Source organism: Idiotropiscis lumnitzeri, chromosome 1, assembly GCF_059441095.1.
Source record: "Idiotropiscis lumnitzeri isolate Australia: NSW breed Sydney's pygmy pipehorse chromosome 1, RoL_Ilum_1.0, whole genome shotgun sequence".
Taxonomy (NCBI): Eukaryota; Metazoa; Chordata; class Actinopteri; order Syngnathiformes; family Syngnathidae; genus Idiotropiscis; species Idiotropiscis lumnitzeri.
Genome location: NC_142391.1, coordinates 41,775,391 through 41,792,446, shown reverse-complemented (window position 1 = coordinate 41,792,446; position 17,056 = coordinate 41,775,391). Strand labels below are relative to the sequence as shown.

Below are 17,056 nucleotides of genomic sequence, written 5' to 3'. Positions count from 1 at the left end.
CTGAGCAACATTTTTAAGATGCAATAATTAAAAAAAACGTCATCAGAAGAGACTCGGCAAGAGTCAGAGAGAATAAGGCATAGTAATTTAGATGCGCAATGCCTGCACACCAACGACATTTGCTAATATTCTACCACTTTGCGCATCAAACCACTCAATGGAATGTGAGAACAATGCACATAGCAATAATTGCAGCAATGGTTGGAACAGTTTTCTATCAAGACATAAAAACATATTTGCTCCGCAATCAGTGGCAATTTAATACGACGAACAAGTCATTATGATAAATGTAGTAACCTTGTTGGCTGCTGCTCTGGAGCCTGGAGCAGTGAGCACATACCGCAGGGACACGTCTTTGAGTTTTGATAGCATAAGCTGCGAGGCATCAAAACACATAAAACAAGGAATTGTGGATTCATCCGTAACATTGATAATGCATGCCTGACGCAGAGGCAGTGGCAAATTGTACACAGGGACATAACTGCTTCTGCTTTGGTAGTTTCTTCACAGCTGAATTTTGTTGGTTATTTTCTAAATTTTGATATTGACTTATTGCCACGCGTTTTATTGCAGACCAATGGGGCGTCATGGCTTAGTGGTAATGGTCGTCTCCCAACCCCAAAGTTGTCAGGTGCATCCTCAACCCATGAGAGCATGTCAATGTGTTCTTGAGTATAGATACTGCACCCCAGTTCCCCCTGATGCTGCCTCAGCGGTCGGTGAATGAGGGAAACGTGAAAGCCCATATACCTATTGTACGACACATGAACTGCTTCCCTTGATGGGATGATGATTCGGTTTTTGTTTACATTGCTTTTGGTTTTGTTTCATAGGCTTGTTTGCTCATGTGCTTTTTTTGGCTACCTTGTCAGGCTTTGTATTGCCGTCGTCCTGGTCCCTTGTTAACTAATCAGCTCCCTTCTCCAACCCTTTATGTACTTTCCAGGTGTTCCTTGTAGTCTTGTCAGGTTGCTTGTATTTAGTTCCCTAGTTTCATTCAGTCTTGTGTTTTTTGCAGTCATTTTGTTTTGGTTCTCTTAGTGGTGTGTTTTGTTTCCTACTGTTTTGGTCTTTTCAAGACTGTGTTAGTGCTCTCAAATTAGTTTTTGCACTGTGCCACATGTTTTAGTTTAACATTACATATGGACCATGGTCAGAAACGCAATTATGTGATAATTAAGTGACAGGTATAAAATGGCAGAACCTCAAAACATTGACTGACTGCATATACGAGCAGTATAGTCCTTAATTCATTATTTGGCATTTCATCAAATTTTTCAGATTTGAGCGCTAAAGGTGAACCTTGTGGAGAGAACCAGATGCCGAACCAGAGGCCTCAGTTACCTGATAGGTTCACATCTGTGCTATTCTCCCGTAAGAAACTCTTACGCCAATTGTGCCCAGCATCCCTAACTAAGGAACAACACGACTAGCTTACATAGAGGAGGCTGATTTGCAAGGGGGCACAGGTGTGATGTTTGAACTGCTGTGTGCTGATGCTTATGAAAGGTTGCTTATATGCTTGTATTCAAAGTGTATGCAACCCTGTGGATGGCGTACATACAGTGATTAGGTGATCCGCTTCTTCCCTTTCATGTGTTTTTAGTCTTTTCTGCTTTGTTCCCCTTCTTAATTACAGCGGAGCTTTCCTCAGAGAGTGTGTAACCTTCTCCCCCACTTCCACAGCAGCATCCCATTAAGGCCACACACCCGATAGCTTGCCACCTTTATGCAAAATACAATTAAAAATGTGGGCGAGATCAAAAAGATGCCAGGAGCCTGACGAGGGTGATGTTTTTCTGAGAGATGCAGATTTGTGCTATTGATGGCTGCCTTGTTTGTAAATCATTATGGGACAAGGAGTAATAAGCTGCATCAGCATTTTAGTCGTTGACAAGCCCAAACACCATCCCCAACACATGCAGGCATGCACGCGCTCACGCACGCCAACACACACAGATGCACGCTTTTCCTCAAAGTGTTTTAAGATAGCTGCTCACGCTGTTAGTTTATTAGTTTTACAGTGGTCATTAGGGTTGGTGCTCTCTGGCACATTTTTTAGATTTACCCAATTAAACAGTTTTACGGTGTACTAACACAAACTATTTATCAGCTCACCTTTTTGAAACTTTTATCAGATCAAAACAATCCAAAAATATTGAACCTGTTTCCCCATGAGAAAACAGCCCATCAAGTGAGTCAGTCTTTAATCACGTTTTTTTTTTTCAACAAACTTTTGTTGTTGAACTAATAGAAATAATAACCATACAATAGCATGAAGCCTCGGAACGAACAGAGCTGCATAAACCCTTTTTCTCTTCCAGTGAACAACACAATAATCTTTCTGATACCATCTCTGTTTCGCCTCTCCCAAGTGCAAAATACTCCAGCAGCAGTTTTTAATGTGTGTGTTGGGGGGGTAAGTGTGTAAATGTGTGCATATTTTTAAGGAACTATTAATGATATTTGTGTTAGTTTGTTAAATATGATTCAAAGTAACTATATATTGGCAACCAACTGATATTGGTGAAGATGAATGAATGAATGTTCCTGTCTTTCCTCGTGACAACTGATTAAGCGTAAAATGGCTCCTCATACATTCTGACGATTTCATTTAAAAATAGGAAATATAAAGCATGTAAAAGTAATCCGTATTCCATGCTCTTATATGGGGGGTGGGTGATAAATCAGGTTGTGACTCTCATGCTGACCAGAAGTTTAGGCTTACATCAAGCACAGACAAAATCAACTGACAGTTTACCTTTCGATGTTTTACGTTGCATAGAAAGCGCCCGGTGTGGTACAATATGCTGGAGGGGGCGTGCGCGCCCGCGCGCGAGCGGGAGAGAGAGACGGGGAGAGAGAGAGAGAGAGAGAGAGAGAGAGAGTGAGAGAGAGAGAGAGAGAGCGAGAGAGAGAGTGTAACTGGTTTCACTTTTTAATGCCTTGGCGCTCTATAAATTGCAGCTCTTGACAAGCTTAATGCTGCTGTTCTGTTTTGTAGAAACATCGACAATTCCTTTCAATTTCAAGAAGTGATATCTCGCGTACAATATCAGTTGTAACATGTGATGTTTTCCATCCTTCGATCCTCTTAAATTTAATCCTTGAAAACAAGCAGACCTGACTCTTAAAATACAAACAAACGCTCCATTTCTATATCCTCCACGGGAACTTAATAACATATTTCGTACACGCCTGCAGACATGCCCCCTCCCGTTATGTTTAATGTATAAAGGCAGACATATAGCGGCTAGAAAATTCAGATGATAAATATGCATGTATTCAATTAGGGCTATTACACCAGGTGGTTTGCATAAGGATTTAGAAGCTTAACATCATATTTGTGCTATAAAACCTCACAATAGCCTAAATGCGAGCTTTTATGTGGAAGAGGGGGTGACAGCGGATACTTTTGAAAACGGCCAGGGGCATCAACGGTCGAATTAAAAAACACCAGGAAAACTGCGAATTGTGAATTATATATATATATATATATATATATATATATATATATATATATATATATATATATATATATATATATACACACACATTACCTTTTTTTTTTAATAAAAAGCGGTTATGTGATAACCTGCCATTTTATCCCAGTGCTGGATCAAAGCTCTCCTTGTGAGCACTGATGACCAGGTCCACTCGTCCCCGCCCAATTAGGAGAGGAGAGCTAATTAGAATGAGTGGATCGGTTCCTCTCGATGGTGCAGTCCCTGTTGCAAAACCAACCGCTCGCTGTCTACTGCTCACAAATGACAATTAAATCAAGTCCAGGAACTGACAGTTTTTTTGCCCTTCCCTTTGTTTTGTTTTTTTGGGAAGTGTAAAATTTGAGGGGATGAAAGAAAAACTCAAAATATTAAGACATCCGGTAATTGTACTGGACATCCTATTTTTCTCTTTATCCATAATAACATATTATTATAGAACATTAAAATAACAATTATAACACAGGCCAATTTTAAATTGGGGGCTATGGTGTGTGATTGCTTTAATAGAGAACTTCAATAAAAATGTAAATTACAAACTCCAGAATAAAATGGGGAAAACAAGAGGAAAAATTAATCATCCACCAAGTAATTCTGCCATGGTGAGGTTGCTGTGAGCAACTTTTAGCGCAGATGTGCGTCACGAGTCCAAAAGGTCCCAACAGACCTTCCCAGTGCGCACAGCCCGACTCTCTTATTTCTTCGCAGCATTTGAGCTCAAGGTGGCGGTGTATGAGGCGGTCCACGCGTTCTAACCGAGACAAGACATGAGGCTGCCAGCCTTCTGGGTCGTTCAAGTAACTCGGAGCACTTCCATGGCGGCGGCCCAGCCAATGAACTCAGCCGGTGCGTCATGACGCAACTGGGCCTCGTTGATAAGGAGCAGGAGTCCAAAGTGGACGTGAGAAAGAGGCTCGGCGGTTTTGTGGGGGGGCAAGAAACACGGAGAGACAGCTCCTCCTCCTCTTGTACGCACATGTTCTGCGGCCTCTCTGGCAGGAGACATAACAGCAACGTAAACAGGCAACCGTGAAGAGAGAGGGAAAAAAACGCTTGTCTCGGAGCTGGGAGTCCATAATGCAAATCATTTTTTATTTCATTTTCGATATGTCACCTAAATGTAGCTTGACATAACATCCTGGACTGGTGAACGTAAAGGAGAGGAAGGAAGCTTCACGCACGGTGTCATATCATTTGGATTTTTTTTGTTTGTTTGCTTTGGTTTTTGCTTTTTTTTATTGGGAGATGCAGGGAGTCTCCGCTGCGCATCTTCAGACCTGCACAGAGTAAATTGGTATTCAGGAGCGAAGGGGAGGAATTTTGGGACTATCGAATGCTGAAATCTCACTCCCTGGCTTGGTGGCGGAGTCATCGGAACCAAGAGCAACATAGCCCGGTCGTTTGGTACGTTTTATTTGTGGCAGAAATGTTAGAAATACTAGTTGGTAATAAAAAAATGTATATATTACTACGGAGACAAAATGCATAACCCTCACTGTTAATTGCGAATTAATCATCTTATTGAGAATGAATGATATCCGGAAAAGGGTTTCCATTGGCAGATGAAAAGTAGTGGGGAGAACACGTGTCCAATTTCCTCTCATTTTCACTCCCTGATCTGGATTTTCAACTTGTCAAGTCAACAAGGAAAAGCCTGAGAAAATAAAGGACAGAACCGCAAGTGGCTTTTTTCCTTTTTTTTCTTCTGATGGACATCTTGGCTTTTAGATCCGAAGAGAATAGTTATAATATTCTCCCATCGGCGGCAACGATGCTTTTTCATGGCCTCCCCGGAGGGGACGTGCACGGTGTGGTGGAAGAAATGGACCGCAGAGGAAAGAGCGAGTCAGCGGCCATCAGCTCAGCTATCGATATGGGCGAGTCGGAGACGGTAGGAAACACGAATTGCTTTCTTTTGACTTGTTACAGCACACTGCATGGCAGCCCCTGGACATTTCACTGCATCATAGAGCAACATTTCAATCTAGATTAACTAAGGATAAAGTAACAAATATTTGACGATGTGTTACTTTTTAGTGGCTTGGAGAACAGCAAACTTCGCCCACGGATTTTCAAAATCGAAAACATTGTAAAAGGCTAATCTGAAAAAAACAATACTTAGGTAAAATCATGATTGGTCAGTGAGCTATACAAATCTACGATAGTAATAGTAATAATAATAATAATAATAATAATAATGATAATAATAATAATAATAATTCGAATATCAAACCTGGGAAAGTGCATCGCTTACATGTGTTGATTTCCCAACGAGAAACGTTCAAGGCCAAAATTGAAAAGAACATAAAAATTTGAGTAATTCTTCTCAGTAAAATACATAATTAACATATGTCTACATTCACATTATCTTTAATCACAGCCCACCTAGCAAATTCGCAAAGCAACTCAATGTCCAATTATAGTCGCTAAATTGAATGTATACAAATTCCAGATAATATATAAATGGGAGCTGTGCTATTTTGTGGACAAGTGTAATGATAATAATGTTCATTATAATAATAGAATAATTGACTACAGTTATTATTTTAATTCTGCACGTTTTTGAATCGATTTATGGCGCGATTAATTATTGTCCGAGATTTATGTTGACAGCGTTAAAATTGTGAAAATTTACCGTTCTAAAATCAAGAACTGTTTTTATTCCATCCATAATATTAATAAATATTGAAATCGACCATCGAATGAACCGATTCCATTAGTTGTCCTCTACGTAGAGTCTGTATGTTGCAAACCCTCGACTTGCCTGACGTGCTGACTGTGTCCTCGCGTGTCTTCCACGCTGGCTCCAGGCCATGCCGTGCCTGACAACAGAGCGCGTAGCCCTGTGCGCTGGCTGCGGCAGGAAGATCGCCGACCGCTACTACTTGCTGGCCGTGGACAAGCAGTGGCACATGCGCTGCCTCAAGTGCTGCGAGTGCAAACTCAACCTGGAATCGGAGCTCACCTGCTTCAGCAAGGACGGCAGCATCTACTGCAAGGAGGACTATTACAGGTAGGAAGGCGCCCTGCAGCCACACTTGCACACACATGCAGTTCAACTAGCCTGAAAGGTGGCATTGTGCTTTAAATGGTCAATTTGTGTAGAGCTACACTCTTAAAACTGCTGGGTCAAAAATAAAACAATTTTGGTCAAAAATTGGACCGTCCGAAACAAAACAATACTTTTTTTTTTTTTTTTTTACAAAACAACCCCACTAATGGGTTGGTACTAAATAACCCAAAGTATAACGAGTCGGTTAAATGTATTATTATTATTATTATTATAATTATTATTATTATTATTATTTAACCAAAATCAAGATATTTTTGGCCCAGGAGTTTTAAGGTTTTACACTGCATGACACAGATCAAAAGTATTTGAAGGCACGATTTAAACGATACTTTTTAATTTTATACTGCCGTGTTTCTGCTGTTAATATGAATTGACGTTTTGGGGCCTATATATTCGTGTCTGTTTTTTAGGGTGAAATACACTAGGGAAACAAAGAAAGGGAATGCTCCCAAAATACAGAAGTTAAAGAAATACAAAGAACGTGAAACTAATTTAACTGCTGCATTCTAGTTTAAGTTGGCGGCCCATGCACCTTTACGCCAGTCCAGTAATATTTCCACACTTATTGCAAGAAATAAATAAAGAAATAAATAAATAAATAAAAAAGAAAGAAAGAAAGAAAGAAAGGTTTTTAATTCACCCCAATGTTGAGTTATTGTTTTCAAAACCCTCACCATGAAGGCTTTATTGTTTCATATGGTCTCAAACTGAATACATTTTTAAAAAGAATCCCATCGTGTTAAAGACAAGGAAAGAGCTCAAAAGTTTAGTCTGTTGCGTGCATGAACGCGCCACATTGTCGTGTACAGTTTAGTTGTTGTCAGTGCAGTGGGCCCATGCATGAGCTCGGCTGCGTGTCCAGCCGCTGATGGGGTTCTGTGTTGCCCGCAGAAGATTTTCGGTGCAGAGATGCGCTCGGTGCCATCTCGGCATCTCTGCCTCGGAGATGGTGATGCGGGCCCGGGACCTGGTCTACCACCTCAACTGCTTCACCTGCACTACCTGCAGCAAGATGCTGACCACTGGGGACCACTTTGGCATGAAGGACAGCCTAGTGTACTGTCGGCTTCACTTTGAGACTCTCATCCAGGGAGACTATCAGACACATTTTAATCACACGGACGTGGTGCCACACAAAGGCCTTGGCCCGGCAAACGCGCTCGGACTATCCTACTTCAACGGCGTGGGAACAGTGCAGAAAGGCCGGCCAAGGAAGAGGAAAAGCCCTGGGCCCGGAGCGGAGCTGGCAGCATACAATGCAGGTAATGGGGTGCTTAAAAACCTTCGGGAAGAGCAGGTTATTTTAGTTTGTCCAATCGAAGTAAAAACTGGCAACGCAACATCTATAATTTTATCCATTTATCTTTTTAATTCGAATGATATGTAGTTCTGATGCAAGTCATGTTAAAGTATTACGCTTCCCGGTTTTGTGACAATCCAATGATGAGTGACTTTATTTATTTATTTCTTTTTTTTGTTTCGTTTTTTTTTTTTTTTTGCTGAAGGGTGGGTGGCACCATATTGTGAAATTTCAAACTTCACTTGCTCATGGAGTGTTTGAGGGGGCGTGTTTCCGATCTATCTTTTTGTATGGACCGTAGAATTTAATGTTTCGATAAAGTCACTTTCAACTATTTATTGTATACCGTACAAAAGTTCTGGTTGTTCCCGAGCTTAACGTGACTTCACTTTAGCCTTCAAAATCACATATTGATGTTGAAGTCACATCACAGACGTCAATGAAAAATGAAGGAAATTTAACTAATGTCGCACCATCAGGAGAACCATCTTACGGAATAATTTCTAAGTGAAAAATGCAAACATAAACTGGGAAAATACATTTTCAGAAAAGAAACAACTTCACACGAAGAGTTCATGCTTACCTTAACAACAAATGAACATCCATATTTTAAAGTTTGCATTTACTTTTGTGTGTATGCTGTGGTTAATTTGGCTTCCTTGGGATGAAAAAGGGAACTATTTTTGATGTTCCGCCAGCTTTCACCCTTTCCACTTGTCTGACTCCATAGACATCTGCAGACCCCCCACCCCCGCTACCCCTTCCGTAACACACACGCGCGCACACGCACACGCACTGGGACGGGGCCAAACTTGTTACTAGAAAGATCATTGCGCTTGTCTGAGTTATTCACTGCAAGCGAGATTCATAAAGCACGATTTGCTTGGCAATTAAGTTACAAGTTATTGCCTGCGTTTTGTCATTCTAATATAAAGTCACACGCACGCACCCAAACACGCACGCAGGCACACACACGCAAACACACAATTTAATTAACACTCTATATGAGGGAAAACTGTGTGCGTGTGTGTGTTTGCCTTTGTGCGTGCACGTGTGCATGTGCGTGCGTGTGTGTTATTGGAAAAAAACAAAACAAAAGTTTGTCGGAAAAAAAAAACTTGAAACAAACAAATACCTACGTAGATAGTCATAGAATATCCACGGCAAAGTAAAACTTTAGTTGGTCATTTAGATTAAAAAAAAAGACCAGAATCTATAGCAGAGAAGGAAACGGAACCTTCGAAGAAAGTAAAGATGCAGCGCGCCCTCTTCTGTTTACAAGCAGAAACTTCACCTGTACAGCAGAGATACACACGTGTGGCCCGTGCATTGAATTCTGAACACACTCGACGAGACTCGCAGTACAGGACCGAGAGATCACAAGAATACATTCCCAGATTGCTTCCTGATAAAAAAAAATACTGCAGCATATGTTCTTTGGAGAAGGCAGCATTTGTTCTGCGTGGTGTGGATGCACTCATTAAGAGACGTGTTATTCTGATGCTTTTCACTCACTTGATATTCATCATTTGCAGCGTTATGATATTGAACATGAACTGTTATGCACGCAGCAACACTTCGGCCATTGCCAAGAAATTTGCAGACTTGGACAAATACGCAAGCGTGCGTTGCCTGCTAAAGCCTGGCTAGCACCTCCTCCTGGTAAAGACAGACGAAGATGCCGTAGCAAGGTTCACAAGACGTGTAGCTGTAACCAGCGTCCACGGCCCTGTATCAAGTTGGAACTGGGTGATTTTGGAATTTAGAAATACTTTAATTCAAATGTAAACAAAAAGAATGACATGTTCCCCCCTCATTTGCATAAATACCACATGGACATTGTAGTCTTTGGTCACTTAATCGAGGCCCCAACCTTGATGAATTAATGCCGTTGATGGGAACGAGTGTGCTGCTGCTTCAGTCGCAGTACTTTTAAACTAAAAAATGCAGTGAGATGCTGGAAAGGAATACAAAAAAAAGGGCTAATGATGATGATTAATGATCAGATCACTGTGCCCGCTGTGTAATAATCTAATCCTCTTGTTCCCTGCTGGCCTGCAGCGTTGAGCTGCAATGAGAATGACAGCGAGTCCATGGACAGGGACTCCCAGTACAGCTCCAGTCAGAAGACCAAGCGCATGAGGACATCCTTCAAGCATCATCAGTTGAGAACCATGAAGTCCTACTTTGCAATCAACCATAACCCGGACGCCAAGGATCTTAAGCAATTGGCCCAGAAGACAGGCCTCACCAAGCGCGTCTTGCAGGTGAACACACACACTCATTCACTCAGAAAGAGAATGCATTAAGTTAATCCAGACATGTTTTGGACACTGATGGTTTGTGCTGCTATTTATGATTCGTGCTTTTAAACACCTGCCACACGTTCAGATACCCGAACCCAAGCACAGAAAGCATCATTTCTACTCAGCATAATACAATACATAATAAGAAGGTGTCAGCAGTGAAAGCTCTCCAAGGTGGAAACTCAGAAGTTGCTCATGTCCACGACTTCCAGTCTTTGGGTAGTTATTGGCTGCCAATACATTTCAGGTGCCGTTTTCTGCATATAATGGCTTTAATTCGTGGATTAAAAAAAAAAAAGAATTTAATTTCTCAATCTTTATTTCAACTTATTTCTCATCCATTTTGTTAGCATATTAAAGCAAAATCACAGAAACAAATATGACAAATTACCAACACTTACCTAATTGATTCTAATAATAACATCTGGGTAAAATCGAAATAAATATAATGTTAATGTTTAGCCGCAAAAGGAAACAAAACCGTTCGAACTTCTCTTTGTATTTACCAAAACTGCACTCTGCGCATTTGATGTGACATCCACTAAAAAAAATCATTATTGTTAAAGTTAAATTGAAGCACCATTTTGTAGCATGAATAACAATTTTTTGAGAGGGGAAGCATGACATATATCAAGGGAATAAGTGATGCGATGAGGAATGAGGGATGAGAAACAAAAGCTGTTTAATGTAATTGAAGCGAGAATACAACCAAATTCCACAGACAAGTGGTAAAATCATCATGGGGACGAGACAATTTGACAATTCATCCCACTGTTTTAATTAACGCTTGCAGAAGACAAAGCAGGCGTTTTGCTTTGATGCTTTCAAGTTTTCACGCCTGCTATTCCAGCTGATATGCCGCTCCCCCTGCTTGTTTCCCACGCCTGCATGCATGATTCCATCACTTGTCCTCAGCGGTGCACAAGTTGATGCCTAGTCTATTGGTGAAAAACAGTAAATGGATGAATTTGATGTGAGGATTAGACAAAAAAAAATAAATAAGGAACGATGATTTCATTTGACTTTCATTCCAAAAGGCAGTTTTATATTTGCTGGTTGATGCATAAAGGAATGGGTGTGAATGCTGAGAATCAGGCCTTTACACGTTCGTTATTGAATTACATTTTGCATTTCTGAAAAACAACGGGCTTCACTGTGACAATTGCTTTTGTTTGCATGATGTCAAATGGATTCACTTTTGCTGCGATTGACTGGCGACCAACCAAGGGTGTCCCTAGTCTTTTGTCCCAAAGTCAGCTGGGATTGTCGCCACCTGACGCGTGACCTTTCTGAGAGCAAGCAGTGTATAACATGATGATGACGGACGTATTGATGGATGGATGAACTGTATTTTTGCTTGCCTCGCGTACTGAGTTGAAGTCAACGTACACAGAGTTGAACATGCATGTCAGGATTTGTTGATCAAGATGAAGACATATTGCTTAATTTTCCTGTTATAGCAATGTTGATAGCTAAGAATCGTCACTCAAAATAGTTTACATGTAGTTTTACTTGAATTTTATTTGATTCTATGGAACAGAAAATTGAATGGGTGATCATTTTAAAATATGGAGAGTGTAGCATTAGTATAATTTGGCCACCTCTCTTTTAACCGGTCATTATTGCTGCGACGTAAGTCAAACCAACTTGATTCATTTTAAACAAGACTTTTCAATGTGGTGTATGAACGCTGCCCACCAAAGTCAGTTTTCTGTGCTGAAATTTCAAAGGGTTGCACAACAGAGTTACGCTGCAGGTCTCAGAATGCCCCCCCCACCCCATTTTATTTCATGTTCATTTGAGTGGGGACAGATGCTCAACATGGACGAACGGAAAAAAAAAAATCAGAACTCTAATGTACAGCATCACAACATTTATCGCAAATGCTAATTTCCCAAGTCTGTCCCTTTCAACTTAGGAATTGCATTATTTGTTGTCATCAAGCATTGCTGTGTTTTATTTTTGGATAAAGCCATTTTATATCCTTACGGGAATTTTATAGCAGCACTCCCGTTTTTAGTCAGCAGTGAATTTGAATGACAAACAGTTTTCTGCCTGCACTTACAATGAAAGAAAATGGTGTGTTGAAGTTATTCAATTTTGTTTCGTCAAGTTGTTGAACAAAATAATATCTGGATTCGGACACATTTTCCAGTAAATGTATAGTCTACTTAAAAATGTACCTGGATCCAGACAATTTTTTCTCGTGAACCACTTGACAAAATAAAATTGAGGAAAGTCAAGCCACCATTTATTTCATTTTCAACGGCTTGGAACAACGATTGTGTCAGGTGTGCAAGGACATGCCATTGGTCCAATATTTTCCAACTGCGTGTGTGTGCTGGTTCATATTTGTCTTGCAGACAAGACTTAACCTTTTATTCTGAGAGAAAAGCTGTTACAGAAGACTCAAACAATGTCGAGAAGTTGAGAAGCTTCTTCATTAGTTGCTTATTCGATTTTGTCATGAAAAAAAAAAGTTCATTATTTGAAGATTGCATGTAGACAAGGACGGACTTGACGGGGCTGCTGTTTATCATTAATTGAGTGGGTTAACATTTTGGAAATGAAAACTGCCTCTTGACATCATAGTCCACGCTCTATAAGATTTTCATTCATCTCTGTTTTGCATAGAAAGGGACACACAATTAAAGGGCACACTCGGAGCAGCACATTCGTTTCTCCATATGAACAACTTTAGTTCATTTTTGTACTGTAAAATCTGAAAGGGACTTGTAAGGTGATTATCTTTTTTGGAAGAAAGTATTCAGAGTAAATAAGAAGCATAATAAATAGTTAAAATTCAAATTCAATATTTTTATTTGCTACTTGCAGCTTTCAAGGATATTATTGCTGTATTTTTATAATTATTTTTGGCACATCTGTTTTCACATCCACTACTGCCCAAATGTTATTTGTTGTGGAAAAAGCATCAAATTGTGCACATGCAGGGTTTTTTTTATTTTAAATGTGTGAATAATATAATGTAGCTGCAGTCAGACATCATTTTTGCATTATATTATCATGGAATAGTGTTACAAATCTGATTGAATGTGATTACCAAATACACTAGACTGTATGGCAAACAATTTTATTTAATACTGTCTATCATACTCTACACAGGTCTGGTTCCAGAACGCTCGGGCCAAATTCAGGAGGAATCTTCTGCGGCAAGAAAGCACTGGTGCAGACAAGACCTCTGATGGCTCCACACTGCAGGGTGGCACGCCGTCAGGACCCGCCTCTGAAATCTCAAATGCTTCCATGAGCCCCTCCAGCACCCCCACCACCCTGACAGACTTGACCAACCCCACCATGCCCACGGTAACCTCTGTGCTCACCTCAGTGGCAGGCGGCATGGACGTCCACGAGTGTAGGAGTCCGTCACAGACCACACTGACTAGCCTTTTCTGATCGACGCAACCACCCCATCCTCTGCTACAACCCGCTGAATCGAAAACAAAATGATTCCTTTGAACATTAAGATTAGAAAAGTGAACGTAACAGAAACAAAATAAAAAACTGTTTGATTCTTTGCAGTGTGAGGCAGGCAAAGCCTCACAGATGGGACTCTTGTTGTTATTTAGATGTTGTCTTGTTGAGAACTGAGAAGACTTGATTTGCATTTTTTCAATGTTTACAGAAAGTGACTAAGGAGAGAAAAACTGCTTAATTTTTGGAAGAAATTTTCCAGCACAGTATTTATGTTGTTGTACAAGAGTCATTGTTAGATGGATTGTCGTTTTTCTTTTTTTTCTTTTTTTTTTTTCTTTGGGAAAATCTGAGATTAAACACAGGTTACAATACCCTCTTACTGCAACTTGCCTGAAGTCTATTTCATCCAACTGATGTGCAAGATCAGACATGAATGGTTTGCCTCAGGAGAGAAAATGGCCATTGTGGCTTGTGTGTATGGTTGTCTGTGTGTATTGGTAGTGATTCCTAATGTTTGTGTTATTTAAGCTTGCGTGGAGTTGTGGAAAACAAACTAATGTATTATTTTCCCGATCTTGCTGGATATAGAACTTTAACCGAAGCGTAAAATTGGCCTCACATTAATACATATGCAGCTCACTAAATGTTGGCACTGACCCCTCGCTGCAATGTCACTGTCAAAGATATGAAGGGCTTTGTGAATGCAAACTTTATCTGAACTGTTCTGTGTGGTGAATATCCCCAATGCGAGACAAAACACAAATGCAGAAATTAGAGGAATCATTAAAACTTCTTCATAGGATTTGTTAATGGCTTAAATGAAAATAATTGGAAATAACTGTGATGCATGGGAGCTTTCAAGTTGTCAACTCAAGTATTTTTCATCGGTTTCTGGGCGGGTTAAATGTTTATATTTTATATTAAAAAAAAAAAACTCTTGAAAAAAAAACAAAAAACAAAAAAACTGATATATGCCTTGGAAAATCGTTTTTCCCATTTCTATTGAGACATCAGCTCTATCCAAACAATTTGGGAGGCAAAGTCTGTGTCTCAGTATTTAATACATGACTGAATAAAACACAAAGATGCAGAAAGGTCCTCATTAATTAAAAACATATAGAGCACAAGTAAACTTACCGTTGAAAACTGCTTTAGGTTTACAGTAAACTATGCCTATGTCATTTTCAGTAAATTGCAACTTGCCAGTAAAAGCACACATTTTCTCCTCCTTTTCTGAACTGATTCCAAGGACCTCCCAGAGTCTCTTGAGCCAGAGTGCAACATAGTAAAAAGATGTGTGGGAATAAAAAGGTTTAGGAAATCACATTAATGCAAAAAAATATCTCATTCAGGAATCACATATGAGATGTGAAAGATCTTGTAGCTCATCTTCAAACAGAACAGCAAGCTAATTATGCTTTCCTATTGCAGATGATTGCTTCTTAAAAAAAACAATCCATGTTCATTGGGGCATTTGTGCCAAAATGGAGAAAATAGTTGACAGCCCACCTGAAAGGGAAACCATTAAAAAAGATGAAGGAAAAAAAAAAACACAGACGTCCACGTCTGTTAATGAAAAATGTGTCTCAGGGCGCAGACAACCGAGATTTTAGGTATTATAATTGGAGGAATATTTCCCACTTAAAATATTGCTTTAAAGCTGGTTCAGCTTAATGGTTTAACAAAGAGGTGGTGTGTAGTGACGGGATTTAATTTTTTTTCATAGAAAAACATCCTGGCTTAAATTTTTCATACAGCTTGTTCACATTAGGGCTGTGGGGAAGTTGGGCCTATCCCAGCTTACAACATGCCTGAGCAGTGGCACACCCTGGACAGTCAATCGCAAGCAACTCACATTCAGACACAACACACACACACACACACACCTACACACACAAAAATATTTGTGGCTATATATTGCCCATTTGGCTGCCTGCTTCATGTTTAGTCGGAATAAGGATTTGATCCGTTAATTATAATAAAGGAAGAGGCATGGCATAAAGATCCACATTGTAATGACAATGAACTTTGAAGTGACTTAAATTGTCATTTTACACACTGGGATTGTTGGTGGGCTGCAAGTGGCTTATTTAATGATTTATCCCGTTTCATCAAAAAAAGCCACTTGAAGAATGGTATATAATTGAAATCTACAGATATTTGATAAGCTGGTAGGTGACTGACGTGAAGAAAAATGCTTGTGTTCAGTTCCCGCTCAGTGAGTATGAGTGTGAATGGTTGTCTGTTTCTGTTGTCTGAGCGTCAACCCATTCAAGATGGTGTCTGCCGTTCATCTAAAGTCAGTTGGGATGAACTCAGCTCTCCATGAAATCGTCGAACAGGATAGTATAGGTAGATTTTATCCATTAATACCTCAACACGACATATTTGGTTCTCAATCCCTTGTTTATTATTCTTTGACCACACTTCAATTCCTGACTTAAAATTAAATCATAATCAAACAATTAGCTGGAAAGAAAAAAGTTAAAATTCAACCAGAACCATAAATTACTATTTTCTTGACACATTGAACTGCAAATTATGCTTTAATTATTCTTTCTGTGTATAATTTAAAAGTCGCATGATTTTCAAAAAGAGCACAACTAGTGGATGGGTACAGGTCAGCTTCTATGAGTCATTGAAAAAGGGTTGGAAAACAGTTCCCGGAACTGGAGGACTCATTCTTTTACATGTACACACATGATGGGCTTACTCATTCTCAGGCCTACTCATACCGTATGCTGTTGTGGGATCAAAGAGACTAAAGACTGAAGCAACTGTTCCTTCAAAAAATAGCCCAACTTCAGCTGATTTTGCTAAGAATTATGGTGTAACTGCCATGGCAACCCTGGGACACCTCGTCCATTGGATGATCATATTAGTGTACTAGACTGTGCACTTTATTTTATGTCGTGTTAGCTGTCGCGGTGGTGCTAAAATTACTGTTCAGTGTTATGCAGTGCTGGCACAAATCTTGCTTCACATGACAACAATCTGACTTTTATTTAAAAAATTGCATCAGACGTTAAGAACACAGAGGGTTCCAGGACGTCTCTAGTTTCCATGCCATTGTCATGCTGTTATTTTTCATTTAAATTCGGGAGAAGTCAAATTAAACTTCCAAGTATAGCTTTTAACACATTTAATTTCTAACTGTAGTCCGAACGAATTGAGTATATTTTCTTTCATTTTTATCCTAAACACAAAGGAATATCTTTTAGGGAGATGACAACTAAATTCAACAGAATAACGGTAGAGAGTGCCGTACTCGTCAATATACTTTTCAATTCAACATAAAACAATACAGATAGGGGAGTACAAATAATTGACATCATGGTTCATCTACAGGTGTTCACTATACAGAAATGTTGCCCTAAAAATATCCCAAGAAAATTATGCAATTCATGCATATAACTTGTTCATCAAAACCTTCAAAAGG

The 17,056-nt window shown here is 39.7% G+C and overlaps 1 protein-coding gene across 3 annotated transcripts; it reads left to right on the top strand.

The window, feature by feature from the left end:
• Positions 1-4,236: 4,236 nt before the first annotated feature.
• Positions 4,237-14,002, top strand: lhx2b (LIM homeobox 2b). 3 transcript variants are annotated; one of them, XM_088301460.1, is made up of 6 exons: positions 4,237-4,907; positions 5,232-5,394; positions 6,314-6,516; positions 7,468-7,838; positions 9,938-10,143; positions 13,306-14,002. In XM_088301460.1, the coding sequence occupies exons 2-6, from the start codon at positions 5,275-5,277 to the stop codon at positions 13,594-13,596; spliced, it is 1,191 nt and encodes a 396-aa protein (XP_088157586.1). In that variant the 5' UTR covers positions 4,237-4,907; positions 5,232-5,274; the 3' UTR covers positions 13,597-14,002. The 3 variants fall into 3 exon arrangements, with proteins under 3 accessions (XP_088157586.1, XP_088157575.1, XP_088157566.1); XM_088301449.1 differs by having other exon boundaries at positions 4,237-5,394; positions 7,471-7,838; XM_088301440.1 differs by having other exon boundaries at positions 4,237-5,394.
• Positions 14,003-17,056: the final 3,054 nt, after the last annotated feature.